Source organism: Sprattus sprattus, assembly GCF_963457725.1.
Source record: "Sprattus sprattus genome assembly, chromosome: 4".
Classification (NCBI taxonomy): domain Eukaryota; kingdom Metazoa; phylum Chordata; class Actinopteri; order Clupeiformes; family Clupeidae; genus Sprattus; species Sprattus sprattus.
Window position 1 is genome coordinate 30,352,916 of NC_137923.1, and position 18,540 is coordinate 30,371,455.

At 40.3% G+C, this 18,540-nt stretch overlaps 4 protein-coding genes across 4 annotated transcripts; 2 read left to right on the plus strand and 2 right to left on the minus strand.

The window, feature by feature from the left end:
* Nucleotides 1-957: 957 nt before the first annotated feature.
* On the plus strand, nucleotides 958-3,380 carry imp3 (IMP U3 small nucleolar ribonucleoprotein 3). The gene is made up of 7 exons (XM_080837982.1): nucleotides 958-1,159; nucleotides 1,266-1,373; nucleotides 1,485-1,559; nucleotides 1,831-1,910; nucleotides 2,733-2,784; nucleotides 2,928-3,000; nucleotides 3,153-3,380. Exons 1-7 carry the CDS (start codon nucleotides 1,023-1,025, stop codon nucleotides 3,177-3,179), a joined length of 552 nt encoding a protein of 183 aa, XP_080694108.1. The 5' UTR covers nucleotides 958-1,022; the 3' UTR covers nucleotides 3,180-3,380.
* Nucleotides 3,381-3,684: 304 nt separating this feature from the next.
* Nucleotides 3,685-5,223, minus strand: sec22ba (SEC22 homolog B, vesicle trafficking protein a; the record flags this gene model as incomplete). Its single annotated transcript, XM_080837156.1, has 5 exons — nucleotides 3,685-3,966; nucleotides 4,332-4,478; nucleotides 4,556-4,716; nucleotides 4,819-4,928; nucleotides 5,149-5,223. 5 exons carry the CDS (start codon nucleotides 5,221-5,223, stop codon nucleotides 3,812-3,814), a joined length of 648 nt encoding a protein of 215 aa, XP_080693282.1. The 3' UTR covers nucleotides 3,685-3,811.
* A 559-nt stretch (nucleotides 5,224-5,782) lies between these two features.
* On the plus strand, nucleotides 5,783-10,050 carry LOC308364587 (uncharacterized protein C1orf21 homolog). Its single transcript, XM_080837769.1, has 6 exons — nucleotides 5,783-5,892; nucleotides 7,399-7,534; nucleotides 8,100-8,185; nucleotides 8,398-8,465; nucleotides 8,786-8,846; nucleotides 8,986-10,050. Exons 2-6 carry the CDS (start codon nucleotides 7,444-7,446, stop codon nucleotides 9,022-9,024), a joined length of 345 nt encoding a protein of 114 aa, XP_080693895.1. The 5' UTR covers nucleotides 5,783-5,892; nucleotides 7,399-7,443; the 3' UTR covers nucleotides 9,025-10,050.
* A 2,314-nt stretch (nucleotides 10,051-12,364) lies between these two features.
* On the minus strand, nucleotides 12,365-13,555 carry tsen15 (TSEN15 tRNA splicing endonuclease subunit; the record flags this gene model as incomplete). Its single annotated transcript, XM_080836956.1, has 4 exons — nucleotides 12,365-12,614; nucleotides 13,062-13,197; nucleotides 13,311-13,392; nucleotides 13,475-13,555. The coding sequence occupies 4 exons, from the start codon at nucleotides 13,553-13,555 to the stop codon at nucleotides 12,446-12,448; spliced, it is 468 nt and encodes a 155-aa protein (XP_080693082.1). The 3' UTR covers nucleotides 12,365-12,445.
* Between the last annotated feature and the right edge of the window lie 4,985 nt (nucleotides 13,556-18,540).

Here is an 18,540-nt window from a genome sequence, read left to right on the forward strand (position 1 = left end):
TAGACCAGAGGTGATATATAAGCATAAATATAAACTTTGTGCGATGTGTTAAATATTGCTTTACTTTCATCCTTGTGCTGTGAGTGATTCCAATTGCAATTGTTGTTGTCTAATAAATATACTTATGCTACTCTGGAGCCCTGAGGTAACTAGAGTGAATTTTCACCAGTCAGTCATGCACATTTACCCTTGTCGGCATATTAACTATCCATTATCCTGACCTTCATGAGACTAGTACTCCAAACCTGCTCTCTGTCAGTCGAGAGAACTGGATTCCCAATGGAGGCAGCACCATTGAGTATTCTTTGAGGGATTCTTGGAGTTTCTCCAAATCTCCACTTTCTGATAAAAACAGACAATCCAGTGGCAGCATACTCAAATCTCCAGGAGCAACATCCTCACAACAACTGCACAGTTATGCTCAGAAAGTGATTTTGAGGAGCAGTGTAAGCCACTAAAACACTTTACTGGGTACACCTTTACACCTGTTTGTAAGTATACAATTAGCTAATCACATGGCAGTAACTGAATGCATAAAACCAAACAAACATGGCCAAATGGTTCAGCTGTAGTGGAGAATGATTGATTGGAAACGACTGAACTCCAGTCATGGGAGGGGTCAGAGAAGCCAGACCTTCAAGCTGACAGAAGGTAGTCAAATTATCAGTGCTCTGCAGAACAACAATTCTGAAGGTAGAAAATGTTGGAATTTAAGTTTTTCTGGTCCCATCCAATTGTCTTCACTATTTCCTAGGGGTATGGTACTAGTAGACTATATAATAAAATAGTAGTATGCTTAAATCATATTACCATCATACACTATAGGAAAAACTAATTTAAGCTGATAACACTTTTGCGATGCCTTTCCAAGACGTGCTTTCCTCCTTTACGCTTGGTGGCAGTGTATCACAATGTCACTCAGTGATTGGACGTAGAAGTAGAGTTGTCTTCCCATGTGATTCAGAAAACATGACCTGAAACTGACATAGTTACGTTACAGTGTTTTCTTTATTCGATTGAAAATGGTGCGTAAATTGAAATTTCACGAAAAGAAACTCTTAAAGAAAGTAGATTTCATAAACTGGGAAGTCGACAATAACTTGCACGAAGTTAAAATACTACGGAAATACCACATCGAGAAGAGAGAGGACTACACAAAGTAAGTGATGTTAGTTAGCTAGCTGATTAGCTAACTACGAGCCTCTGTATTTAAAATAAATGTTTTCGTATCGTATTTTAAGTAGATGTTTTTGTTTGTGTTTAAGGTACAACAAATTAAGTCGCCATATAAGAGAATTGGCCAGAAAAATTAGGGACCTTGACGAAAAGGATGGATTCAGAGCTCACAGTACTGCGCTTCTTCTGGAAAAACTGTGAGTGGGCTCATTGATTGATAGGTTTATCATTGGCTAATCTAATAGCCACAGTAGAGCTCCGCTCTAAACACCATTGTCACTGATTCAAATATTACTTTACCTTCACAGGTACAGTGTGGGAATAATCCCAACCAAACAGAACCTGTCTTTAATTGAGAATGTCAGTGCCTCCTCCTTCTGCAGGTAAATGCCACTCAGCTAAATGCTTTTGTTCCTTTGTGTTCACTAAGCTAAACGCCCTTTATGAAGTGTAATCAACTGGCATTTCTGCCACCGGCTTACATACGAGCTTTTTTCATGGACGATTGCCTGTCTACCAAAAATTCAATTTTCTAGTTGTTATCACAGACCTAGATTCAAGCCTCGGTTAACATTTGTCATTGGTTTGTTGTGTCTCTCTCTGGTGGTACTTTAATGTGTGTGTATGTGTTTTGTCTGTGCTTTTGCGTTTTAGGAGACGGCTGCCGACGGTCATGTTGCGTTTACGCATGGCCCAGAATCTGAAGACGGCAATTACTTTCATTGAGCAGGGACGTATCCTTCGTAAACCTGTGAAATTATTGGGCGGGTTATTGTGTTGGATATCAATATAAGTGTATTTAGCACAACTATATTCTTTATTCTTTTACATTTTTAGTTAAAAAGATGTTAAATTCATTATTGGGGACTTCCCACAACATGAAAGTACTCATACCAAATGACCTAGCCTAAGTATTATAACAGGGTATACTGCAACCATCACACTGATACTCAATAATACTTAACAACAACAAAGATGCCTTTGTGAGCATTTCACTGCAACAAACCTTTGTCAGTGTTTTGTTGAATTAGACCCACAACACCCTCAGAAAGCTCAACAATGGGGTCTGGTGTCCCAGACTCGCAGTTAGGGCACGTCAATACCAGGGATGACAAGGTGGGGCTGGGGTATGCTCCTTGGGAGTACAAACCTGGTTAAGGGTAGGAATTGAATACAAACCCAGGTTAGGGATGGGAAAACCTTTTAGGATTACAAACCCAGATTAGGGTAAGGGAATAAAATAGCACACGCACCTTGATCACATGTGGCAGCTACACTCTGGAACTGTCCTATGCACTATGTGTCACACCTTGTAATGTGCCTTGTGCATTTTGAACCACTTCTAGTGATGACAAAAGCTTAGTTTCATTTTGAACCATCAAGCCCTTTCTGCTATTTTGTTACGTCACAGTAACCCTTAGCTTTGGTGGTTCACTGAAGAACCAAACCAAGAAAGTCAGTGTGCAGCATAAAAAATAAAATTAATTATTATTATTATTTAGAATATGAGTTGGATATCAGATCTTTGTATTCCTTTCCCTTGACTCCTTCCTAAGATATTAGAGTTGGACCAGAAGTTGTCACAGATCCTGCATTCCTCGTCACAAGGTCAGCTCGCATAGCAGTTTTTCACGAATTAGCTGATTGTCATTTGATCTCTGTGATTTGTCACAGTGGTTCAGTACCACCAGATCACCTTTCTTGGAATGTTAAGAATGACAATATTCAATTTAATTTTGTTTGCATTATAGGAATATGGAGGACTTTGTTACGTGGGTTGACTCTTCTAAGATTAAACAGCATGTCATGAATTACAATGAAGAGGTAAGGAGTATACTGTGACTTTAAATTTAATTCTCTAATTCTAATAATTCTGCTGAAATGTACATACTATGGCTCATTACTACCTTTGTCTATATTTTACTCTGGACATGATGCTGAAAATATCTGATTTTCTCTATTTTGTCTGTTTTCAGAGGGATGACTTTGACCTTGTGGTGTAGTGTTCTACAGAGTATGGTGCCATTCGAACAGGCCTATATGTGAATGTTGTCTTCAAAATTGCATGTATACACGCTTTTGTAATTTTGTTCAGTATCATACAGACTAATTCATAGAAAATAAACCATGCAGCTAAACATACAGCAAGCACATTTTTTCATTTGTTTTATATAAAAATATTTCTGCACAATAAAGAATGTCCGTAGTTATGTAGTTATTTTTCTTTCTCTGAAACACGATACCCATTTTGCCATCTCCAATTAACAAAATGCATTTAAACTTGTAGAATGAGATTGCTACAACGGTTTAACACATTTTGTCGTAAATATCTTGTAACATCACATTAAATAACAGGTTTAATAAGAAGCTATCAACAATTGGAAGTCAGATGTATTTCAAAATTCTATCTAGATTCCAACCGACACTGGTGAAAATGTCTTAACATACTAAATTAGATTAATTTGACCTCAGATCTTTTTGTACATTTCAATACAAACATGTGTAAGCACATTCCGAGAGCACACATCACATTCCAAGGCATCCGTTATGGGTGCCCTCTGGAGCTCCCAGTGAACAGTCACCTGACAGTCTTCAGAACAAATAAAAGTTCCTTAATTTGGTGGAATGTGGTAATTCAGAGCCACCAGAAACGCACATACACAATGAGTGTGATCAAAAACACAGCACCAACTGCCACCTTAGCGTATGTGGAACGAGTGTTCAAGTACTTGGCATCACTGCGGTACTTTTTGGAGAGGCTGGACAAATTACTGGCTTTGGAGTCCAATGCTACAGGAAGAAAGGGAAATATTGAGAAACCACATAAATGTGTATATGCATTTAACTGCTGAGTCAATGTTCAATAACACTGTCCTTTTTGACAGGACCAGAGACAAATTAATTATGAGTTTCTGATAATGGGATGGAGTAATGATGACTGATGAGAAGACAAATAGGATTGGAGAAATATTACAGATTTTTAAAATGATGAGTAGAAAAAAGCTTCTCAGTTATCAAGACTGCCCTGGGCTTGTGCTTCTAACAAATCCTAGGCAATGTGTGCATAGAAGTGTGTTTAACGTCTGTAATTGTTTTAGTCTAATCACTTTATAGTGAGAGTCTATAAAACTGTCATTCTTTCTTCAGATGTTTACCTGACAAGGCTTCTCCTCTCTGAAGGACCTCCTCGATATTTGCGACCATAATTCTTTGGACATCATGCAGTTCCGTGTTAATGCTGGTTAAGTTCCTTCGTGCTCGACTGTCGATGTATGACTTCTTTGTCTTCTGGATATATGTGTCTGGAGGTATAGTCTTTTTGTAATTAACAATTCAGTTGCAGATTCAAAATGTTTTTGAATAGAGTAAAGCCACTCACCAAACTCAATGAAAGAATAGGGTCGTGAAACTACAGGCACCTTCCTCCCATACTGCTCACTGAACTCGGTTTCGAGGTCCTCCAAGTACGCAAAAGCAAGTTTTCTGGGGAAACCAGCCTCACACAAGGCGAGGTAGCAAACACCTTTCTCTATGGCATAGCTGGTAAAATGGTTAAGTGGATGATGACATCATGAACAACTCACACACCCACGAATTTACAACACTACATTGTATGACTTTCAGGGCAAAACTTATACTTACTGAAAGTTCATGGCCCCCGCCTCTAAAGTACATCTACTGGGACTTCCACTGTTGAGCTTACGGTATAGCTGCTTAGCTTGAGTTTGATACTGCTGTAGGTCCCGACCAGACTACAAACAAAATAAAATTGTTGTCTTAACATGTAAACCGGATTAGAAAACAAAAACTTGAACCAAAAGTAGGTTAACGTTTCATACAATAACATGCAACGTGGTTTTTGTTTAAGTGAAGTAGCTGAAATGACAGGTCTACTTTACTTCAGCGCAGGACTAGTTAGCTAGTTGTCTTAACGTTATCCACAGCTAAGTTGCTATTTAAGTTAATTCAAACCTGCTCATCTTCTTGAATTGACGCTGCAAGAGGCAATCCGTCTGCCACCCGAACAATCATTGTAAGTAGCACCATCGTGGTAATGTGTGTTGTTTATAACAGGCAGTAGATATCTGCAACTTATAGTTTTTAAAAAAATACCACATAAATGTAGTACAGCTAGGCTACAGGGAATGTGCTGACCCAGGGAGCTCTGGCAGCTGTGCAGGGTTTGCGACGGAGAGATGATTGTGTCTGTGCGTATGGTGTCCGCTTCCACTTCCGCACTTACCCCCATCCCATCCTTTTACAGGTGTTGAATCGTTTTCTAAAAGACAAAAATGTCTATCATGCCTTTAAGTGAAGTTCTCCACAGTGTTTGGATTTTTTTTGGTCTTATTTCTTTGTATTTTAATTGTAAACCTTTAGTAAAATTTGGCATGAGTGGTCTGCATTTCCTCAAACATCACGCACATCCCAGTCAAAACACAACAAATTGAGATGAAATAGATTGCCTCAAAAACTGTTACATTTGGTGAATTCTTGTTGAGTATTAAAGTCGTTGAATTTTTCGGTGATCGTTTAGCCTTTCGTCAAAACTGCCAAATGAATAGGTGGCCCATCGATTATTTATGTCTGTGAACTGGAATTCACATGCAAGACACGGGCGACAGTTTGAGCGAGTTGGAAATCCCGCCTGCTAGAGCTGCTCTCGTACGGGTTTCTGTTAAGCAAACTGCAATACTGTTAATACGACAATATAAAGTAAGTACCAACAATACTGTGGTGAACATATAAACCTGGATTTTCTGGTTCAACAGCGTTAGTCTGTGCGGAGGCGTCCACTGTTCGAAATGCCTCGGTTTCTGTTTCTTTGTTGTTCCCTTCGTTGTTGTTATCATCCTTTCGTTTTTTGGGGGGCTCTTATCCTGTTTCTACCTAGATCTAAGTTATTCGGGTTTTTTATTATAATATTTGAGGCAGTAACGGCATGTGTACGTATTTTCAACATAAAACAGCTGTGGGTTAACGTTAGCTAGCTGACGTTGGTTGTGTGGCAGCTTGCTGTAATGGGTTAACTTGAATGCGCCGATCTCTATCAAATTGCTGCTGTACTTTCTGTATGGCTATTTCTGGCTCTAATTACTGTTGATCGCTGTCATACGATGAAATATTGCACCGCGTATGTTATTTAATCGCTAGAGCGTATTGCTGAGGCTAAAGCTTTACGTTAGCGAGATATAGGTGCACAGCTGCTCCCAGCTGTTTGTACGTTTCGTGTCACGTCTCTGCTTCGAAGCTCGGACTGGGCTAGAAACAGTACTGTCACTCAGTCATTGTTTTTGGATTAAGGCGTTGCGGGTCTGAATGATGAGGAAACAAAGACCGTAACACGCTGCTTGTTTTAAACCAAAATCATCTTGGCACATTTTTTTTTTAATTATACAGCACACAAGCTATTGTCCTCACGTCACCTGTTCTGCGAATACATCTGAACTGTCGCGGGATATCTTCCTCATGGCCCTCAGTTCTGTGTAGCCAATATTTTCCAGTCGTTATCTCATTTCATACGCGTTTTCTCATTTAATCTGTACCGACTGCCTCTCTCTTACTTTTTCCTCGGTTGGTTGGCAGCCTTCAAGAGAGTGGTTTTCACAAGGCCCATTGTGTGACACTCCAGTTGACCGTGAGGGATGATTGGAATACTGTTAAGAGAGCTTAGTTATTTAGACATAAGTATACAGTTTTAGTTTGTCGCCTAGAATCGTTGCCATTTGTTGTGGTCTTGAGAGGCTATTATGGTTGGCAAAACGTGATGTGTGGTTTGTTAGTGAAATGATTATTCTCTTCCAGAAGGCAGCGTATGTAGTGCTCTACTAGACAAGTTTTTATTTTGTCTACTCATTAGTCTACACGATCCCCTTCATGAACCGTACAGTTTGTGCCGGGCCCTTTTTAAAGTCAGCAACTCGGTGCTTACAAGCACATTTTTAATGTTTAAATTCAAGATAAAAAGCTTAAAACTCTGAAAAAATGTGATCGGTGTCAATATTTCAAACTTGGCTGGCCACATGATTAACTCCTAGGACAGTTCGTTTTGCAGAGGACCAGTCCTACAACCACATTTTTTTCCCATCAGCCATGTGTTTTGCTTTAAGTATTGAATCCAGCAGAGATGGATATTCTTTAATACCTGGCAACACAGGCATGCAATGTTACTGCAGTTATGTTGAGTTACAGCAATTTTTCTTCTTTTTTTTTCTCTGTTAGATTTGAACACTGAGATGTAGTAGGCTAAAGGCAGGGAGCGAGGCGATGGGCTGCACCTCGGCCAAGCAGTTGTCAGCTGTACCCAGTGAGGACGAGGGCCAGGGCAAAGCCTACAGCAACGGAGATGCCTTTTCAGGTCAGTTAAACAATTTAAACAATTGTTTGTTCGACATGGGCAGTTTCCCCTAAAGTAAAACAAATAAATGTCATTGCTTTTCAAGTACAAGCTAGGAAGGAGGCTAGACATATTTGATTAGCTATTTTAAAGTAACACTATGCAACAATTTGATACTTTTTGAGGTATGGTTTTATAGGAAACTAGTTTTGGTACCATCCTCAAATTCATTTTGATAGCATATGGTCATGTGAAGGACAGATAAACATCTGTGTCTTTCCCACTAGCTATCCAGGATATGCACTATGTAGTTCTGTGTTTCCTGCCTGAAACACCTTGCAAAAATAGAAGAAAAGCTTTCACAGCATGACATTGCCAGCTACACTGCCAAAAGACACCAGCTAGTGTGTTGGCAAGCTTCTATCAGTGTCAACTGGGCTATTGGTGGTGTTTGCAAGGTTTTTGTATGCCTTTTAGGTAGTTGGCGTACTAGTTTTGGAACAGAACTCCTGATTGCTGCTTTAAAGCAATTCTGTTATTAATACTATAACTTTTTTTTTCTGCCTGTGTCTTTGCCTTCATTTAGAAGAATACAAAACGAAGGGAGTGGAGAAGGTAAAATATGTGCTTGGTGAAGAGGACCAAGTGAATGCATGCAACCAGGAAAACCTGGTAAGATCGCATACAACCACAGTTTTCCTAGAGTCACATTCATGCACACCCAGTGATGTTCCCCCTTTGATAAACAGCATGGTGTTGTGTCATTAGTGTTGTACCCTACGCTTTTTCGCAAATCTCAGTCAGCCTGTAGGCAAAATGTAATGGTGTGTGTGTTGTGTGTGTTGTGTGTGTTGTGTGTGTGTGTGTGTGTGTGGTTCTTGCAGGAGAAAAGCACACTTTTGCATAGGGGCAAACTGAAGGACTCCCAGGGTGTCAATGGCAACAAGATAAGGTGAATGACATACCTTGTCTACAGCTGTGGTGATGGAGATTTGGCTTTTTATTGCTCAGACGTGGAGCAGTTCTTTCTACCTAAAGAATCAAAATTAAGCATTTAACCTGATGGCTGCAGATTCTGTACCGCACAAAATATAAGAACTGAGCTAAAGTAGCAGCGGATTTGTGTGTTCAAGTAAAACTAAATAGCGACTTTAAGCATTCAGTCATGTGTAGGTGGAATATAATTTGAATTGTCTTCCTTCACTGAAATGGCAGAATCCCTGTTATTGTGACTTCATCATGTTAATGTTATTTGGGTTCTATTCCATGCAGTATCCACTCATCAGAGAGCCAGCAGGAGTTTTTCAAGATGCTGGATGACAAGATTGAGAAGGTAAGGAAAGACAGGATTAACCCTCACTGTAATGTTATGTTCGATTTTGTTAGTGGAAACCTATAGCTGTCACAGGCTATGAATACTTTACTGGTCATGTTTTCAGAGAAGGCCCACATGATTTATTTTCTGTTTCCAGGGGCGGGACTACTGCTCGGAGGAAGAGGATGTGACATAGCACAGTTCTGAAGTTTTATCCACCTCCACTCAAGGCCTGATCCCCAGTCTTTCACCATGGCCAACTTTTGTCTCCTCTCCTCAGTGAGTGCTCGTAGGAAAAGCCTGGATGAGCAAAAGCAATACAGTACAGACACAACACAACACACCTCCAGCGACGTATTGCGGCAAGGCCATTCTAAACAAATTTCCTTACGCCTTTCCTGACACAAGTTTTCTACGGAGCCCTTAAACGTTTTGTGCCATGACAATACTTTGACATACATTCTCAATACTATATGTACTATATTGCGCAGTAACACAAACAAATATTGTGAGGAAGCACTAAAGTGTTGGAACGGAACAGAAGTAAACAGAGAAAGTTATTTCCAGCAGTGTCCTTTGAGGGGCTCTGTCATTCTCATCCAGGAGAGGAGACAGGTCAAAGTTGACAATGGAAGAGTAGTGGGATGGAGCTTTGGCAAAAGCCATGTTCAGACTGTCTGCATATCCCCCTGCCTTATCCTGCTGTTGCCTACCCGGAAGATTTAGAGGGAAAGCAGACTTTTTATTGAACACTAAGGCAGTGCTGGACACCGTTCTTTTTTTGGCCATGTTTGATTTTGAACTTTTGCAAGTGTTTGGTCAGATTTTTTTTTATTATTTCTGAGTAGTATTGAGATGCTATGTGATGCCTTTTGGGGAAGGGAGTACACCCCAGATATTTGTTAGTGTTGCCAAGCACCAGAGCCAATTTATTTCAGATAAATGCCATTCCATTTAGCACTGTTACATTCTTACGATAAATGTTAGATTTAGTGAGACACCCTAAATGAAAATTTTAAATGTTAACTCATCGGCCTATATAGACAACACATTTACTGTCAGCCCAAAGAAGTTACCGTTTTGCACTCATATCCACACAAAAATATTTACTAAGTGATACTTTTTTTTCTCCGGCCCTCCAAGAAACTTGGTCGTAATCTTGCAAGTTGTATGATCTTCCATCTGTCTGTTTTTTTAGCTATGCTCTACTTCTGGATCATGTGTACAAATCTCAGGACACTAGTGCTGTTAAGTATTGACTGCGGTTTACTGTAGAAATACTCATACTGTACCATGGGGGAAATTTCAGTCCATTTTCCTTTATTAGTATCTACATGCTGTTGCCATGCAAAGAATGTAGGACCAAATAAATATTTAAAATGACTTTGTTATATCTGCAGAAACTCTGCAGTGCTGTCTCTTAACACAATAAAGGTCAGATATGACGAGATTGATTTAGAAGTTGAAGGGTAACTTGAATGGATGATGTGGAAATGCCAATGGCAATGTTGGAGCATCTGAATGGCTCAGTATATGTAGGACCAGCTGTGAGGAGACTTTTGGTTTTCAGATGTACTAGATGTAAGATACAAGCCAGTCCTGCATACAGTCCTGTGTATGTTAAGTTCCTGTAAGTCACAGTAGATTGTGTCTAAATGTACCAGAAATGTTTACTTCAAGTATTGAAATCAAAGTATGGCATTAACATGTATACTGTATCTATACATGGACAGTATTGTAACATGTCTTCGTATCCAGCCAGGTAAAATCCTGAAACTCCTCGAGATACACCCTATCTAGATTACACTTGCCAATCCTTCAAATCTGTTTGAGAGCCTTGCTTGACCTCCAATTCATTTTGTTTTTCTACTAAAAATAAAAGAAAAATTAATTAAATCTCTTCTTACTCTTGTATTTAATGGATTTACTGGTCAAATCTTACATCTGGAAAACACAATGAATAACTCATGTCATCAATTCATGAGAGTATCTTTTTGGCAATTGTACATTCTCAGCATGGTAAGCAAATACACAAGTCAGAGACATTTATATATATAAAAAAAGGATAATTACATCACATTAGTACAATAAAAAAACAAAAATAATCTGGTTAACCTCCAGGTTATTGCATGTCACATTTATCAAGGGTTTCAAATTCCAAAGGAAACCAAAAATACACCCAAAGAAAGAAAACACTTGACTGTCTCTTGATAGCTTGTGCATTGACCGTCTTTGAAGGGTCTGTCTGGTACTGTAAATAAAAACTATATACATAGAACCGGCAGGAATGTGTGTTCTTGAATTAAATACATACAGTATACATTAAATAAAGTCTGCTCTTCTGGAAGCTATATACTGTATATTATCCACTCAAACCATATCCTAATAAAATCTTCTTGGCGAAGTTTGAGATAATATGTCAGTCTCTCCATTTTGTGTATTTCATAAACTTTCCAATCATTGATCGGGGGGCCTGTTGCTTCAGCCATTTACGTGTTATGGCCTTTTTACATGCAGCTAATAAGATGGACATGAGCTTCCTGTCTTTGGCATTTATCTCTTGTGGAAAGTTACTCAAGTATAGAGTGTCAAATCTGAAGGGAATATTATTTCGGAAAAAACCTCCTGTAAAGTCTTATGTACACTTTTCCAGAATGGGATTAACACTGGGCAGGACCAGAAAATGTGATAGTGATTCGCTTTATCTGTTTGGCATTGTCTCCAGCAGTCTGAATCAGTAGTGTAATGGCACTTTTGTTGAGGGGTTATGAAGAAACGAACCAGATTCTTCCAACAGAATTCCCTCCAGCTCAGAGAACTAGTGGTTTTCCATTGTGTTTGACAAATACCATACCGATCGTCCTGGCAGACAACATAATTTGTCTCACTATCCCATTTTTCCTTGATATACAATGACTCTTGTGATTTTCTATGTGAGAAACAGTTGTATATCTTGGATATGATTTTATAGTTGCATTCAGAATTGTATGCAGATATGAATATTTTCATCATTCCACTCTCTAAATTTGACATATCTATGTCTTTCTTCATTGTGTCAAAGCAATGTCGCATTTGTAGGAATCTGTAAAAATCTTGCTGTTCAAGATCATATTCCTCCCTCAACGTCTGGAAGTTCTTCAGTGACCCCTTTCGTATCCGTGTACAGTAAGCAGTGACTCCCTTTTTTGCCCATGTCTTGAATCTATCATCACTTAAATTAGGAGGGAAATCACTATCAAAGGAGCACCATTTTAATAGTTTTGCAGTTTTTTGTATGTTGCACAATTTCTGTGTTTGCTTCCAAATTTTAAGAGATAGACCAATGAATGGATTTGCCTTGTCCAACAGATGTTTGGTTAGGCATAGGTTTTTTTTGTGCAAAGGTAGACAAAAATGAAACATTCCCAGTATGCGTTTTGAAAACAATTTAATAGCAAATACTAATCTTGAAATGAAGGAACAGTGACGGCATCCGTGATATCCCGGTCATGGTCCCATATTCAGCAGGTTTAGATGATGTGTCTGTAACAGGCACCTCTGGAAACAAGCCGCTCCAGTACCTCTGGGGAAACTCCAGCAAGGTTATATCTTAATCAGTCCAAGACTCCTGTTGAGACTCAAGGAGGTATCCTCCGCTTGCGTTGCTGTCGACGACCCTGATCCTGGATGTCAACTGGGGGGTCGGGGGTCACCAAGCCGCTGCTAAACCTCTGGTACACAAGTGTGGAGTCTGATGCCACTGCACATAGCAGCATGGGGGCACCTCTGTCCAACACACACCGCACCCTGTGTGACAAGAGGAGACAGCATCTAAATACAGATCAATAATCGCAATGTTTCACAAAGCTTCTCACCTGACAATGAGAGGGTACTCAGTACACTCAGGAATACTCCCAAGTTCTGTCCAACCCCCTCACAACAAAAGGAGCCTCTAACTAAAGGGAAGGGTAATCCTCTCAGTGTTAGAAGTGGCCTTCGACAGCTACACTTGTTTAAAAGAAACAAAACGGCCTTGGCACACTGGCTTTGTTTTTTTTGCTGTTCACACAATGACAAAGAGCTTTGGTGTGTTGTTTGTCACACTAATGTAAATGTGTCAAGCTATAATGTTTGGCAAGCAACACACAGTGTAATCGTCAGTCTTACGCACTGAAAAACGGTCGCTTCTTTAACCGTCACATGGACTCTACCATGTCTTCTGCGGGTATTTTGAGACAGAGCTCATGTGCTTACTCTCTGTGACTGAGGGTTCTGTGGGCCGGCAAAGGGAGCACCACTTGGGCTGCTTCCCCTTCTTTCCGATGGCCTTGTAGAAGGACTGCACCTATATTAGGACAGGCGAAGCTGGACACACACTCCCACTGACGCACTGCAAGATAAACAAGCGGTTATATCGGTTAGCCTACTAATGGCAGACAACAGTCGCTACCTTAGTTTCAAAAGCAGCCAACTGACAAAAAAACGTCTAATAATCATCCTCACCTTCTGTGAGATCCATGTAGACAAGGAATGCAGCGTGCACCTGAGCTATGTCGCTCACATCTAGTCGCATGAAGTCGAGATACTGCCAAAACAGACAAAAAGGAAATTGTAAGTTGATTGGTTTTCAAACGAAAAGTTTCAACCATTAACTTAATAGCACTTACCTTTGGGTGCTGTAGAATCCAATTAGGAGGGTCTCGATACACCGGTCTGTCATTCGATGCTTTAACTGGCTCATCAGCCATACTACCTTCAAGTTTTCGATGCTGCTGAGAGCATCTGGCATGGAGCACTTCACACAGTCCATGCGCAGGCGTAGCATTCGCAGTGTTTACGTCCGACTCTGAAATAGTTTCGGAGGAAACCTGGTAATTCCAAAGAGTTCCACCTGTGGGATACAACCATAGACATCATATACCTATATGATGTCTATGGATACAACCAAGGGGGTGCAACCATAGATATCTATAATAAAGGCTAGATATCCTGCCTGCGTTTCTGGCCGACGGAGCCGAATGTCCGCACATTTCGGCCATTTTGAGGACAGTATAGCTCACTCCCCCTTAACATTGTGTTGGAAGTGGTACTTTTTAAGTAACCAGAACTTCCTTAATTTTCAACCGATTTTCAAACGGGTTGGTTTGTTATAAACGTAAGATATTTCTTATGGCACTACATACTTATGAAGAATTATAAACATGGGTTTTCATATGAAAATGACATTGACAGGTCTCTGACAGGTCTCGTTTCAAGGGAGTGTTCAATAGAGCAGGTTGCACAAAATTCTGGCATCTTCATTGGCAATAAAGTCCGCAATTTCCTGTCGAAATCATAATGTAAGATGTTTAACAAACCAACCCGATTGGAAATCATGTGCAACTTCAGTTTTATTATGTGCAACTTAAGTTATATTGAAAAGAAAGAGCAATTATGCCTCGCCAATTGATGTAAAATGACTGATACACAATAGCCGTGATACACAATTAAGCTGCACATTTCAACATGTTCAAGCATCCAGAATTATTACCAAGGTAATGACGATTGTAAATCAAATCTCTTGAACGTCCGCACAGGAGGCCATTTTGAGGACAGTATGCTTCCGGTAGGGATCAGTGGTACGTTAGGTAACGTCAGTGATCTTCACAATCGTTTACACCCTTATCTCGCGGAAATTTTGACGGATTTACAAATGACTTGATTTACAATCGTCATTACCTTGGTAATAATTCTGGTTGCTTGAACATGTTGAAATGTGCAGCTTAATTGTGTATCACGCTATTGTGTATCAGTCATTTTACATCAATTGGAGAGTAATTGTTCTTTCTTTTCAATATAACTTAATTTGCACAAAATAAAACTGAAGTTGCACATGATTTCCAATCGGGTTGGTTTGTTAAACATCTTACATTATGATTTCGACAGGAAATTGCTGACTTTATTGCCAATGAAGATGCCAGAATTGTGTGCAACCTGCTCTATTGAACACTCCCTTGAAACGAGACCTGTCAGAGACCTGTCAATGTTATTTTCATATGAAAACCCATGTTTATAATTCTTCATAAGTATGTAGTGACATAAGAAATATCTTACGTCTATAACAAACCAACCCGTTTGAAAATCGGTTGAAAATTGAGCAAGTTCTGGTTATTTCAAAAGTACCACTACCAACACAATGTTAAGGGGGAGTGAGCTAAACTGTCCTCAAAATGGCCGAAATGTGCGGACATTCGACTCCGTCGGCCAGAAACGCAGGCAGGGTATCTAGCCTTTATTATAGATATCTATGGATACAACAGCTCACCTGGCGCTACATTGTAGCTACGCGTATAAATTGACCGTGTTGGCAAATTAATGAGGGAGGAGTCTGTTTAATTCCAGTTTTTAGAATGCCCACGTTCATTAGGAAATTGTAGATAATTTTTTCATCGCAGCAATTCCACACTGTCAATTATGGTTCCTTTAAAGTAGCATTATTATGCAATAATTTGACAATAAATACATTGATGAGGAGGTGTGGCAGGATGGGCTACAAGAGATGCTAGAAATAAATTAATCAATTAGAAATTTTGTTCAGATAATATTTCACCCCTAATAAGTTGTTTTAAATGGGTTTAACCAAGGACAACAAATGTTGGAAGTGTAACAGAGAAATGGGTACGTTCCTCCATGCCTTGTGAGATTGTTCCTTAGTATTGCCTTTTTGGAAGGCAGTACTGCAAATGTTTTGAAAGCTGGATCGGACAACCCCTACCAGAATCTCCACGGTTATGCCTATAAGGGTGGCTAAAATGCCACCAGGCCTGGCTAAAGCAGTAACTGGAGTGATGATAACAGGTTTTATGTTAGCAGCCAGAATTATTCTACGTAAGTGGAAGAGCCCACACAGACCAGAGGTTACAGAGTGGCTCAAGCGCATGACAGAGCCTCTTTTGAATTTATGATAGGAAGGGGGCAGAAGCCTCTGCAGCATCTCTTCAACCTGAGCCTTCAACCGGGGAAGGTCCCTGCTCTGTGGAAAACATCCTGCCTCATCCCTGTTCCAAAGAAGCCACACCCCAGGGAGCTGAATGACTACAGGCCAGTCGCCCTAACATCACACATATGCAAGACCATGGAACGACTGCTACTGCACATCATCAGACCCCAGGTACGCCATGCACTTGACCCGCTGCAGTTTGCCTACCAGGAGAAGGTGGGCGTGGACGATGCCATCGTCTACCTTATGCACAGGGCACACACTCATCTGGACAAGGGGAAGGGTGCTGTGAGAATCATGTTCTTTGATTTCTCCAGTGCCTTCAACACCATCCAGCCCCTCTGTCTGAGTGACAAGCTCGTGCAGATGGGTGTGAACGCTCACCTTGTATCCTGGGTCACGGACTACCTGACAGAGAGGCCGCAGTTTGTCAGGCTGAAAGATTGCGTATCTGAGACTGTGTTGTGCAGCACCGGCGCTCCACAGGGGACTCTTCTCTCACCAGTGCTGTTCACCCTGTACACATCAGACTTCACTTACAACACAGAGTCGTGCCACATCCAGAAGTTCTCTAATGACTCTGCTGTTGTGGGGTGTATCAGGGATGGACAGGAGGGTGAGTACAGGAGCCTGGTGGACAACTTTGTGCAGTGGTGTAGGCATAACCACCTGCAACTGAACACCTCCAAGACCAAGGAGATGGTGGTAGATTTTAGGAGGTCTCAGCCTCCTCTGCTACCAGTCTCCATAGAGGGTGTCAGTGTGGAGGTGGTCAGCACCTACAAGTACTTAGGAGTTCATCTGGACAATAAACTGGACTGGTCAGCTAACATAAATGCCATCTACAAGAAGGGCCAGAGCCGACTCTACTTCCTGAGGAGGCTGAGGTCCTTCAATGTCTGCAACAAACTCATGCGCATGTTTTACCAGTCTGTTGTTGCCAGCGTCCTTTTCTATGCTGTGGTGTGATGGGGAGGCAGCATAAAGAAGAGGGATGCAGGGCGACTTGACAGGCTGGTGAGAAAGGCAGGAGCTGTTGTTGGCACCGATCTGGACTGTCTAACAACAGTGGCGGAGAGTAGGACCCTGAGCAGGCTGCTGACCATCATGGACAATATCCACCACCCACTGTACAGTACTTTTAATGGACAGAGGAGCATCTTCAGTGGCAGACTCCTGTCACTGTCATGCTCATCAGACAGGCTGAGGAAGTCCTTTGTCCCCAGGGCCATTCAGCTCTACAACGCCACACAGAAGGGGAGGGGGAGGGAGATTGACTTCTCTGCATGATTCTCCCTCAGTCTGCCCTCCTCTTCTCATCACACTTTATTCCATCCCACTGCCCATCCTTTTCTACTTTTTTACTGGCTACACTAGCCCCTTGGACTGTATTTATATCACTTTACACACACAAGCACAGGACTCTATGCACTATCCACACATGCACATGAACTCTTTTCTACTACTTTTCACTATTTGCAGACCTGTCACAAGTAATGCACAATGTTGTATATGTTATATGTAAACACCCCACCCCCTGTGTACATGTTCTCCCTATGTGTATTGTTATTGTTTTTGTATTTATTGTGATTTTTGTATTTATTGTGATTCATGTATGTATGTAAGTTAAGCTACTGGATGACCTTAATTTCCCTCGGGATCAATAAAGTATCCATCTATCTATCTATCTAACAATTCAAGCAAAACCAGCCAAGCATGGCTATATTTTGTCTCCAGTATTGTTACAAACTCTTATAAGGGATGCAGGACTTTAATGAATACAATGGAGAAGGGCCGAATGTGTATTACACTTAATGCATATTTGTACGTAAATAGTAATGGGTATGGGGTGCTAAGAGGGTTCATATGAGCTGCCTTAAAGGTTTTGTTTTATGTTTGTTTTTGATTGCTTGTTTGTGTGTTTCCCGTTTAAAATGTGAGATGTTTTGTAACATATATGTGTAAATTCTATGTATATATGGAATTTCATCTTTAAAACAAATAAAAAACTTAAATGACAAAACAGCATCTTTAAAACAATTAAAAAACTTAAATGACAAAACAGCATCTTTAAAACAAATAAAAAACTTAAATGACAAAACAACTTGAAAATCATTTTGGTGGTACACTGACTTGTTAAACGGAAAATGGAAACTGTGCCACTGTCGAAGCACGCCTGGTGTGCCTGGTAATTGCACTATGTAACTTTGGGGTAGGGCTCGAGACCTCTCGTAAGAACTACATGACGCTTTATGGCACAACCTCATGCAACAACAACTAGGTTTGTGGGAGCTGGAAGCAAAGGGTTCAGGATGCACAAGTGTGTGTCCTGACTTAAGTTTTCACACCATGACCTGGGTCATACAACTTGTATGTAACATCTATGCATTGCCCTACAAAATGAATATGGATAACTCACGCAGACACAAAAAAATACTCTCAAAATATGATAAACAAAACAACTGCATATCCAAAATTCACTTTATTCATGATTACAAATGAAACACTGGATCACATTTTCTCTAAAACCCAGGTGTAAGTCTGCAACGAAGCACAGTTTATTCTGACAGTTAAATAACATTTGAGTCAAACTAAACCAAAAATGACATGAAAATTTAAATCTCAACACCAATGCTTCTTTAGACTTCTTTCCACTATAAGCGTCCAACATTTAACATACAAAATAGCTAGTATAAATATATTTGAATGAAACATACAACTTAAACTCTTTTTGGCATTGTTGTGCAACTATAC

Excerpts from the sequence above, each read along its gene's own strand:
- imp3 (XM_080837982.1), top strand. The coding sequence starts at position 1,023 with ATGGTGCGTAAATTGAAATTTCACGAAAAGAAACTCTTAAAGAAAGTA. Across the intron at positions 1,911-2,732 it reads TACTTTCATTGAGCAGGGAC|ATATTAGAGTTGGACCAGAA; the intron begins GTATCCTTCGTA and ends CTCCTTCCTAAG. Across the intron at positions 2,785-2,927 it reads CCTGCATTCCTCGTCACAAG|GAATATGGAGGACTTTGTTA; the intron begins GTCAGCTCGCAT and ends TTTGCATTATAG.
- LOC308364587 (XM_080837769.1), top strand. The coding sequence starts at position 7,444 with ATGGGCTGCACCTCGGCCAAGCAGTTGTCAGCTGTACCCAGTGAGGAC. Across the intron at positions 8,466-8,785 it reads GTCAATGGCAACAAGATAAG|TATCCACTCATCAGAGAGCC; the intron begins GTGAATGACATA and ends TATTCCATGCAG. Across the intron at positions 8,847-8,985 it reads TGGATGACAAGATTGAGAAG|GGGCGGGACTACTGCTCGGA; the intron begins GTAAGGAAAGAC and ends TTCTGTTTCCAG.